Source organism: Condylura cristata, unplaced genomic scaffold (assembly GCF_000260355.1).
Source record: "Condylura cristata isolate star-nosed mole 26May11 unplaced genomic scaffold, ConCri1.0 scaffold00002, whole genome shotgun sequence".
In the NCBI taxonomy this organism is placed as follows: domain Eukaryota; kingdom Metazoa; phylum Chordata; class Mammalia; order Eulipotyphla; family Talpidae; genus Condylura; species Condylura cristata.
The window spans coordinates 18,933,047-18,944,172 of record NW_004567103.1 but is presented as its reverse complement, the minus strand read 5'-3'; the positions used below and the strand labels follow the sequence as shown (position 1 = coordinate 18,944,172).

At 41.2% G+C, this 11,126-nt stretch overlaps 1 protein-coding gene across 1 annotated transcript in view; it reads right to left on the bottom strand.

Moving 5' to 3' along the window:
* Positions 1-11,126, bottom strand: part of ACADL (acyl-CoA dehydrogenase, long chain) — a 60,512-nt gene that overhangs the window by 44,738 nt on the left and 4,648 nt on the right. Inside the window, exon 2 of the mRNA XM_004674810.1 lies at positions 10,687-10,824. Coding sequence (XP_004674867.1) covers positions 10,687-10,824 — 138 coding nt within the window. The remainder of the gene's footprint in view (positions 1-10,686; positions 10,825-11,126) is intronic.

Below are 11,126 nucleotides of genomic sequence, written 5' to 3'. Positions count from 1 at the left end.
GTTCACCTGTGTGCAAATACGTCTACCTTGATGCATAGTTCACCTGTGTGCAAATACGTCTACCTTGATGCATAGTTCACCTGTGTGCAAATACGGCACCTGTGTGCCGTTCTACCTATAAATCATATACAAGCTAATAGGGCTCCTCTGGAAGGGCCTCTCATTGGCTACTCACTGGGCCTGGGGCCACTGCTATGAGCAGGCCCTAGGGGACTTTGAAGCTGGATGCCACTGCTCTTGCTACCTGTGTATCTCCCAGATATAGATATTACTACAAAATTGTTAAAGAAAGGGTGCGAAATGGGATAACTTCTTATATATTGAAAAACAAATTCTTAGCTCATACAATGTCTCAAAATCCATTTAGGGCATAAAGAAAAGTTCTAAAACATTTAGATGAGAATAGACTATTTTTATGATGCTAATGTAAATTGTCTGAAAGCATCTTTAAAAATCTTTAGAGGTAAAGGCTGATACATTTGACTATGTTAAAATTGAAAAATGCTAAAACATTGAATTATCGCCTAAAATATGAGCAAAAATATACCTCAGCAAATCCATAAGAAAATGTTAAATCAGTGGGTAAGAACAGGCATTTCATAGAAGGGAAGCTTAAGTGACCATAAACACATGAAAAAATGATCAATTGTACCAGTAATAAGGAAACCACTAATTAAAACTGTAATGTCATTTCAAATCCTATGAATTAGCAAACATCCATATGTCAAAATATCAGCATGAAGAGAATTTACAAAAATTGATAGTGGGATTAGCAGTTGTTACACTGTTTTTGTAAGTGCAGCTTGGTGATACTCTGTGAACTTAAGGAATCATTTATCTTATAACTATGTCAGGGACTCCACAGAGTAAATCCTGATATAGTTCTCAAAGTGTTTCCTAAAGCAGCAGAATCGATGTCATCTGGGAAGTTGCTAGAAATGCAAATTCTAGATCCCCACCCTGACCTATCTAATAAGAAACAGCTAGGCATGTTTCAGACAGCTCTCCATCTGATCCTGATGAACACTACAGTTTGTTCCAGTAGCCCAGAGAAAAAGCTCATGTGCCTAATTAGAGACAGGAATGTTTACTGCAGAATTGTTTGTGGTAGTAGAAAAATTAGAAGTATTCTAAATGCCCCTTGGTAGGGAGAATGTATAACTAAATTCAATAACAAGATGCTAGGCTACAGTTAAAATGTATGAATGATATTTGTATATTTTGACATATTAAAGAAATCACTTTACATCAAAATGTAACATATGGGGAGATGTGGTAGGTATTAAGGCTAACTGGGAATCCAAGCTCTATTTATAGGAAGCAAACTTTGCTTATGGGTAGCTCACTGTAACAATGCAGGCATGACCCAAATGTACACTCAAAAATAAAAAATGAAAAAATTCTTACATGTAAGCATTTGTGATTATACATGTTTTAATTACATAAAAATTCACTGTGTAGATCTAACAGACCTACTAGCTTCATTTAATGGGTTGCTATTTTGCATTCTCTTCTGTAATATAAGCATGCCAACAGAAAAGCACTAGAAGTTGAATTCCATCGGATTTCAGCTTTGCCTTGTGTGTAGATACATTTGAGCTTATTAGATCACATTATAGCGGTGGTATTTAAGTAGGATAGTGGGAATATCTAATAATAATGGCATTAGGTGCAGCATAAGAATGATGGGGTATGCTACTGGCAGGGAGTGATGCTAAGTGAAGTAGATAAGAAGGAAGAAAACTATCTGGGGGTGACAAGTAAATGTGGACTATAGAGAGACCAAACGGTGTCAGATAAAGTCAAAATAACAACTAAATTGTTGTGCACGCAGGCACAGGGCCGGCTCACTTCTGATTCAGACAGATGGATAAAGGAGAGTCCTGGAGATTTCAGATTTTTCAGGCTTTCATGTTCTCTCACCGAAACAGGTACACAGACACACCAGGCAGGGAGTCTGGAAGGGAAGGAGGCAGGCACAGGCCAGGTGGGTGGTGGGGGGGCAGGGAGGCAGGTAGGCAGCTGAGCCTCACAGTCCCCCCTCCCACCCCAGGCCCCCCACACCCCAATCTTTATGCTCCTTTCTCTGGACTCTCTGTCATTCTCTTGTGGTCTCACCTCTGTTGTAGTCACACCACTCACCCCCTCTCAGCCATCTTCCGGTCTCCCCAACTTCCCGCCTCCAGCGATGCTGCCCTTAAATCCCCCGCCTCGAGGCTCAGGTGAGCGCACTTAGGCACGCCTACACCCCTGCTCTAGGCTGCCACAACAGGCACGCCCCCAGCCCAGGCGCCCAAAGCGCCTCCTGAATTAGCATGATCAAGGCCACAGGTGATAGACACAGGGGCTGCAGGTCTAAAAAGCCTGATTAATCCCAGCTCCCCTTAGAAAGTTAACTATAGAACGGAGACCAGAGGCGGAGAAGGAGGGGGGAGGACCTAGTGGGGAGGCAGCACAGCTGACTCTGGGGATGGACTGCGCGCTTCGTGGTGGATGTTAGTGGATGTGGTGCAGTCGCAGCACTTGAAAGGGGAGCTCTGCACCTCCAAAACACAAATCATGGTGAAAACGAGTGTTACCTCAATAAAAAAGAACGACGGGTGTGAAAGTGGGAGATAGATAAGGATGGAATATTGGTTTTCCTGCATTGCATTATATGATTATTCAGAACGTTAGTTCATTAATTCATATCATATAAAAGAATGCATATGACTGTGTGATGATAGATTCTGACTGTCTTGACTGTGGAAGATCTGGGTGACTCTGAATAAGTCATTTACTTTCCTTAAGGTTTTAGTTTTCCTGATAGAATCGACCACACTTGGATTCTCTTATGACACTCTCAGGATTGTTAATGTTAATCAAAAGCTAGCTTGTAAATTGATTAATATGTAAGATGAAGAGCTTTATCTAGAGCTCTTCTGTCTGTTGCAACCTCCAGAGTTTACTCAGTGATACATAATGGTGTGAAAATATTTCCTACCTATCTACTTTAGTGACATTTATAAAATGCAGTTTCTATTGACACCAGAAGATGGCAGCAGAGTAACATAAATTTAATCCGTGGCACTACATCGTCATAAGGAGCCTTTGTTTCCAATATACTCCCACAGTCGTTTTTGCTTCCAATTCCAGCAAATAGTTTGTTTTGCAAGTGGACCGAAGTGCTTACTTTCCACACACCAAAAAGCCAATAGCATTAAAACCCCACAGAGTATCAACATTCTTTTGCTAAAAATTGTAAATTGTAAAAGAATATCCAGGACCCTTTCTCCACTAGCTAAATTCTTATTTATAGAAGCTTGTGAGAACACAAAAACTGAAGACTCTGGAGAAAGCGTCATACCCCAGAATAATGAAGTGGCTTGACTATAGCTGTGGTCAACCTTCATTTCCGAAGTGTAGTGGAACACAATGGTTCAGTACAAGGGCTTGCTGAAAGCTTTGGGTTCGTTCCTGATTTGTCCATTATATAGGCTCTATGATCATTGGCAAATTTTCCTTCTGAAATTTTCCTTTTGCAGAGTGGGAGCAATAACAGCTGTTATTTTTGTGGCAATATTGTAAGGATTAGATGAAATGATACTTTTGCTCAGCATTTGATATGTAATGGGAAGCTAAAAAGATATTAGCTATTATTCTTGCCATTAATTTTGGATGAAAGACACTTGCTTCATAGTTGGTTTCAAAAGAATACAAACCATCGGGTTGCACCAGAATGTTCTTTTGTTCCTTAATAACTATGTAATTGAAACAAGAGAGAAATAAAGATTTCCACAAACAGGTTGCAAGTCTCTATTTATAGTGGACATTAATGGTTGTCATTATTTCAGAGCCAATTAGAAACTGGTACTTTATGTAAAGCATTTGGTTTTTCTCTGCTATATGTATATTATCCTTAACACTGTATTCAGTCTCTAGTCATTTACTTTGTTGAAGTAAATACAGGCTTATTTCCACTCATTGATGATGCAGTTAGAGTCTCAGAGAACTAGACTATGTGAAGTCATCTTATGTGGGCCAAGAAAGGTGGCAAAAATATCATTGATTGAGATCTTTCTATTGTTTGACTTGGACTATATAGTTCTCAAGAAGGACATAGGAAGTTTTGCATTTAAAGTTCAACCACTATGGGAAACTGTTTGGAGGTTCCTCAGACTGCTTAATATGGAGCTTCCCTACGACCCAGCAATCCCACTCCTAGGTATCTACCCAAAAGACACAAAAACAATGATTCAAAAAGACACCTGCACCCCCATGTTTATTGCTGCTTTATTCCCAATTGGAAAGACATGGAAACAGCCCAAATGCCCAAAATTAGATGACTGGATTAAAAAGATGTGGTACATATACACAATGGAATATTACTCAGCAACCAAAAAAAATAAACACATGATTTTTTGCAGCAACATGATGGAACTGGAGAAGATCATGCTTAGTGAAATAAGCCAGAAGGAAAAGGAGAAATACTGGATGATTTCATTCATGCAGGAGTATAACAGACCAGGTGAGAAAATAATAAGATTTGCATCAAATAAAGTGAATTCACTCTGGAGAGATGCTCCAACTCTCTAATGTTGTTGAGGGCAGGGAGGAATGGGAGGGAGGGAGGGGTAGGGAGAAGAGAGAAAGGGAAGGAGGGGGGGGGAGAGAGAGAGAGAACACATCCTCTGATAATTTGCCCTCACAGAAGTCCTTAAAAAACCAGCGCCGAAGCTGATGATACCTTTCCTAGCAGTTAAAGTGGAGATGAGAGTGAGTACTGTTGCCCATAGAATTATCTCACTGTCTTTGTAGACTCGTTAGTCCATTACCATTTTTTTTTGTCTTTTTGAAATCCAGACAGTACAAATAGTGGGTATTAATTACTTTCCGCTTACATATCAAAGTTCTGTCACAGACAAGCAAGATGATCCCTGGCGTTTCAGTTTGATCCCTCTCCAGCGACACAGGTAGATGCCCTGGGAGTGAACCGTCACTGTTCACTGCGCCACCTGCTGGCAGTCGGCGGGATGGACGAGGAGCGCTTGTTCGCAAGCCTGGGAAAATGCCCCTGAGACCATCGGGTCAAGATTGAAAAGGGGCCTCAACATACACCAGCAGGGGCAATCAAGGAGTGAGTGCTCATTGATAGCGCAAGAGCAAGGAGAGAGAGCGCTCTGGGAGGCCTTTCTAGGCCTGAGACTCTTCAAGGTTTTAGGGCTGGAGTTTGAGAAAAAAGGATTACGCTTGATTGGCTGAGAAAGCTGAAGTGTAGACTTGGCTCAAATCCATTCGTCCATCTGAGTGTGGCTGATTCATTGCTGCTTATTGTGAGTGCCAGTTGCGTGCAGCTTGACCGTAAAGCGGGGCTCGTGGCCCCTGTGTGGGTGAACAGTTCACGGAGGCTGAATTCCTGCAGCTCCAGTGTGAACAGGGCTGGTCTCAGGGCGTGTAAATCCTTTTCTTTCTTTCTTTTGTAACATCTAACTTGATAAACTGTAAGGAGATAATTCAGGAATGCACAGGCTTGGGGCCAGCCAAGGAAATTTATGGCAGGAGGTGTCCAGGTGTCCAGGCTTCGGGTTATCAGGTTTGTTTAAGCTCTTATTTACCACTTACCACTTTACCACTTGGGAATGACCAAGTTCTGTTGGTGAGTCTTGTCCTGTCCTTGTTTGGGGCCTTCCTATCTTAGTTCTACCAAGGCAGATGTTTTCCTCTCTGGCTGCACTTCAGCATTATCTGAGAGTTTAAAAATTGCCCATGCCGGGCCCTCCTTGGTGGCGCAGTGGGTTAAAGCACAGCACAAAGAAGCTTAAGCCACTTCCTCATGAGTTCGATCCCCGCCTGCCCCGGAGGTGACCTGGCCTGCCTGCTGCTCCCCTCAGCAGTGTACTTTGTCAATCTGACTGTTCTGCTCCCCACTCTGTCTCTGGTGAATCCTCTCACCCTCCTCATCTCTGGCCTGTACCCCAGTTCTGTATGAATAAATAAATAAATCTTTAAAAAAAAAATTACCCATGCCAAGGTCTGATTCCAGATTTCTTAAATCAGAATTTCTGTGGGTAAGGACATAAATTATGTTTTTTAAAGATTCATTTATTTATTCATACGGAACTGGGGTACAGGCCAGAGATGTGGAGGGTGAGAGGGTTCACCAGAGACAGAGAGGGGAGCAGAACAGGCAGATCTATGAAGTCAATGCTGAGGGGAGTAGCAGGCGGGTCAGGAGAGGTCTGCCACACCATGTGGTCACCTCCAGGGCAGGCGGGATTGAACTCATGCGGAAGTGGCATAAGCTTCTTAGTGCTGTGCTTTAACCTGCTGTGCCACCAGGGAGGGCCAAGACAAATTATTTAAAAAATAGATTTCCCAGGTGATTCTGACATACGTTCAGGGCTGAGAACACTGAGCTGACTGTTAAGAGGGTGCACTTCTAGAAAGGCCCTGAAATATAGTTTTATTAATTCCCTGTCCCATTTTCTCTAGCTGGCCCTCAAAGCCTTTAGCGCCTCTCACCTGGCCCAGTCCCACTTAGCCAGATCCAGTTATCTGATGGAATTTCCTCAGATTCCCACCTGTCTACTCCCCCTTGTGCTGCTACTACACAGATCCTGTTCGCTTGCTTTGTCTCAAAATCAAAAGTGTCGCTTTCCCAAGTCTTCTTCCCTCACCTTTAACTCTCCTAACTCATGGCTCTAGAGTTCCAGCTCTTCTGAGTGTCTCTCATGTGTCAAGTGTCAGGGCTAAAGAGAGGACGAGGTGGGCATGGAATCTAGTCAAGACAGAAATACAGACTCATTTGGACAACAAGGGAAATATCTAAAAAGATTAAAAGTAGCAAAAGAGGCAGTGATTGCCAATTTTTCTGTATCTAATACCTCCTAAGGAGGAAAAAATATCATTTTTTTTCACATCCTACATAACAATCTATTTCAGCTTATTTTAAAATTTATTTCCCAATTTCTTTTCTTTCATTGCCAGTTTCTGTAAAGGATAACTTACATACCGTATCTCTAGTTCTCCAAAATGCTTTTACCTTTCTTGCATTCTGGTATGCTTATACTGCTAATATTTTCTGACACTCCAATAACCTCCTTATCAGCATTCGGATGTTTTAATAGTATCGGGTGGATTGAAACTTATACTTCGTCTGGCCACTGTGATAATTCTCTTCATTCTTTCCCAAACTCTCTGAGATATCTTTGTATATATCTGCTTGGATTATTTTTCTTCCTATTACTTATTGGATAGGTGCTCTTACATATTCTGATCTCAAACTTCTGTCTCCCCTCTCCCCAACACTGTATTTCCTTCCTCGAAGATCATATCAAATTATAATTTCCATCTACTAAAACAATGGATTTCCAGTCTAATAAACTGTGAGTACCTCCAGGGTAGGAACACTTTCTTATTATTCTCTTCTAAAAAGCTCAAAAAAATCCCTAGTGCTAGATGTATTTAAAAGCATCCACTAAGGGTTAGATTATTTCAGTCTGAAAACCTCCTAAGATTCAATTTCTTATTTTAAGTTTCTGGTGGTTATCTCTGTGTGTGCTCAAAAATTTAATTTCTCTTAAGCTGATATTTTATTCTCCTAAATTACTCTGTTCACTTTTTCAACTAACATCGACAGAATTTCAAGTAATATGTACCAGGCACTGTGAGAGCCCCAAGGGGTCCATACACCAGTGTTAGAGATGTCTTAGGAAGATTATCCTCAGAGGGTTTATATATATTATAATATTGCCACTATTGTTTAGATGTATAAGCCTAGAAAGTTCAAACAATAAGCGGCTACTTCTCACTTACTGAACAGATCCTTATAGACTACCTTGTGCTGTTGGGTTATGTGGTAGCCTCCCAATTGTTTTTCAGCTTCTTCTTGCTAAAAAATATTCCTGTATCTCCACTGTGAGCTCTTTACTTTTCTGTCAGATACCTTCGGTGGTTTCCTTTTCACCTCTCTGCTCAGACGCCGTCACTGGCTGCAGAGCCCCTGGCTAATATTCAAAGCTTTCCCCATTTGTCCCTGCTCTCTGGCCAGGGCTCTCTGGGCTACCTTCTTTTGTATACATCCCCCCTCAGCCAGACCAGTCTCCTTCCTGCTCCCTGGCCTCTGAGTTGTTTGTCAAGCAGATGCCACCAATCCTGGACTCAGACCTGAGTAAGGAATCCATGCACAAGAGAATAAGGTGGCCACAGCCAGCTTTTACAATAAGTGAAAGGCAGGCAGAGTCTATGGACATAGAGGCAGATAAACTGGTAGAAAGGTGGGGAGAGTTTAAAGAAGCTCTCTCCTGGCTCCTGCTATTGTCTCAGTGAAATAGGAGAAACAAGGTGATCTTTGAGAGTGAAACAGCCAGAAAGTACTGAAGATTTCAGAGGAGAAGAGAAGATGCAAAATAATCATCCAGAAGAACGGTGAAGCAAATGTAAGAGGGGAAAACAGTAGTATAACTAGACTATTGTTGTGCAAGATCACGAATTTAAATGAAAGGATGCTTCATTGGTCACTGCTACTGGGCAGGGTGTCATATGTGGACTGAAGGATGGATTTCAAGGTTGAGGGTTGACATGTCAGTACTTAAGCAAAAAAAAAAAAAAAAAAAAAAAGCAGGGCATTGAAGACATATAGAGTGGTGTGATTTTAATTTGAGGCCATGGGAGGAAAACCAGAAGAGTCATGTAAGGACATGAAAGGGAGAGGTACATTAGAGTACAAGATGGGGACGGCCTCACTGGTGAAGAGTGTTGGTGGGGTCAAACTACCACAGAGGGTAAGGTAGAAAGTCAGGAAACATTGAGTGATGTTTGAAGTTGAGAGCTTGAAGGCTGTTGATAATGACAATGTCTACAGGCAGGACTGTGTGAGTCAGGTGTAGGGTTGCAGGAAAGTTCATTGGACCAGAAAGCACCATGGCATAGGAAGGCTAGGATGTTAGAAAGATTGTTTGTTGGACATTTGAGTCCTCAATCATTGTGTGGGTGAGTAACCTAGGGATCAATAGATTATTACAGCAAGAGGTACAGTAGTTGGCAGTGCATGATGGGAGGCCTTTAAAGCTGACATGTTCTACAGTGGAGGGAGAAAGAATATTCTGGAACTACCAGACTTTTTTTTTTAAAGATTTATTTATTCATACAGAACTGGGGTACAGGCCAGAGATGCGGAGGGTGAGAGGATTCACCAGGGGCAGAGTGGGGAGTGCAGAACAGGCAGATCAACGAAGTACACTGCTGAGGGGAGCAGCAGGCGGGTCAGGAGAGGTCTGCCACGCCATGTGGATCTCCTCCAGTGCAGGCGGGGATCAAACTCATGAGGAAGTGACTCAAGCCTCTTAGTGCTGTGCTTAACCTGCTGCGCCTCCAAGTAGGGCCCCAGATTTTTTAATATATGAAGAATGGAAAGAAATGATACCACTTGCAGGAAAGGTTTTTATGGGTAGAGTAAGATGAATTTAGAGTAAGTAAGAATTTAAAGAGATTGAGGATGTATTCCCAGCCAACCTCTCTCAACTTTTAATGCATTTTTCTTTATGAGATTAACAGTTGTTCATTCTACCACAAACTGTTTTAAGAATGTTGCTGCCCATCATTACTACATTAACTGAGACAAAATGTTTGTGAAGTACTCTATTATTTTCATTACGAAGCATAGATTTTTGGTAATCATAAGTTCAGTTGAATCCTCAAGCAAAGTGCAACGTAAGACAAATTCAACCAAATAATCTAAAAGGCTAATAATGTTAGAACAAGACATTTTTTAAAGTAGTCAGATATTCTGACATAATTAGGTAAAAATAAAAGGAACAGTCTCATTTAAGATGAGATAGAAACAGTTTGAATAAGAACCATTTCTGATAGAAACCTCACTTAAAAGTGAATCAGGTTTTATTTGCTATCATGTGAGGATAAACTTTTGTTTGAATCACCAGAAGACTGTGACTTATTTAGACTTGACAAGTTCAGTTTTATATACACAATTTGGATGGACCTTGAATGAATCACTCTGAATTTAGAAAGAAAAAGAACACATTCTGTATGATTTCATTTTTGTGCTGCTCTTGAAGTAACATAATTACAGAAATGGAGCTATTAGGGTTAGGATTTGGGGGAGGGATGTAAGTGGTTATATGGAAGTAAAATGGAAATGCCAGAACAAGACTTGTGGTTATGAAATGGCTCCATATTTTGTTTGTGGTGGTCGTTACATGAAACTACATGTTTTGACACTGCATGAAACACACAAACATGTGCAAATGAGTGCTTGTTTAACTGGAGGCATCTGAATAAGTTCTGTGGACAGAACTAATGCCAGCTTCTTGGTTTTGTTACTGTGAAATAGTCATGAGGAAGGATTCAAAGCACTTCTCTCTATAGCTATGAAATATAAGTGAAAGTATAAAAATAAAAAGTTCACCAACGACCTGTTAGAACTTCTCAGAAACACACACAACAAACAAAAATATCACAGGAATCTGTGGATTCATCATTTAGAAATGAGACAGTGACTGTTAGGCCTCCCGGGCCGAGGAACCTAGACTTCGGTATCTATACCCAGAGGTACCCAGAACTGGGTGTGGGCAATGGATGGAAGGTCCTCAATACGAATCAGCAGTAACTGCACAAACAACTCCTAGAACTATACTTCTCCAAAAAACAAGTCTTCACTCTTGACAACGAGCATAAAAATGCCCTTACCCGGCTCTGGGATGGGACTTCTTGGACTTCCTCTTCTGAGTCCCTGAACCTCGCCTGAAAACGCAAATATACTCTGCTTATCTTGATACCTAATGCTCTCCCACTATGTTTCGTCTCTCTGTGCCGACCTTTCAGTGACTTGTTGGGGAAGAACGGTATAAAATTTAAAGTAACATTTAAGAAGTCCTGCTGGTTCCAAGCCTAGTTTAATTGACTGGTATTCCACTGGACTTTGTGACCAGCTAACAGACTGAGAAATTACTGAACACTTTCAACCTATTTGTTATCTTAATTCATCATTATCTAGCCTTCTTTTCGCACTGTACGCTTGACAGTTTTTTTAAATCGCTTCTATAAACTACACGTACCTATGCAGAAGAATTGCTAACGATCTTTTCAATAACAGTTGATAGTGATGTAGTCATTATTTCAGCTTTTAC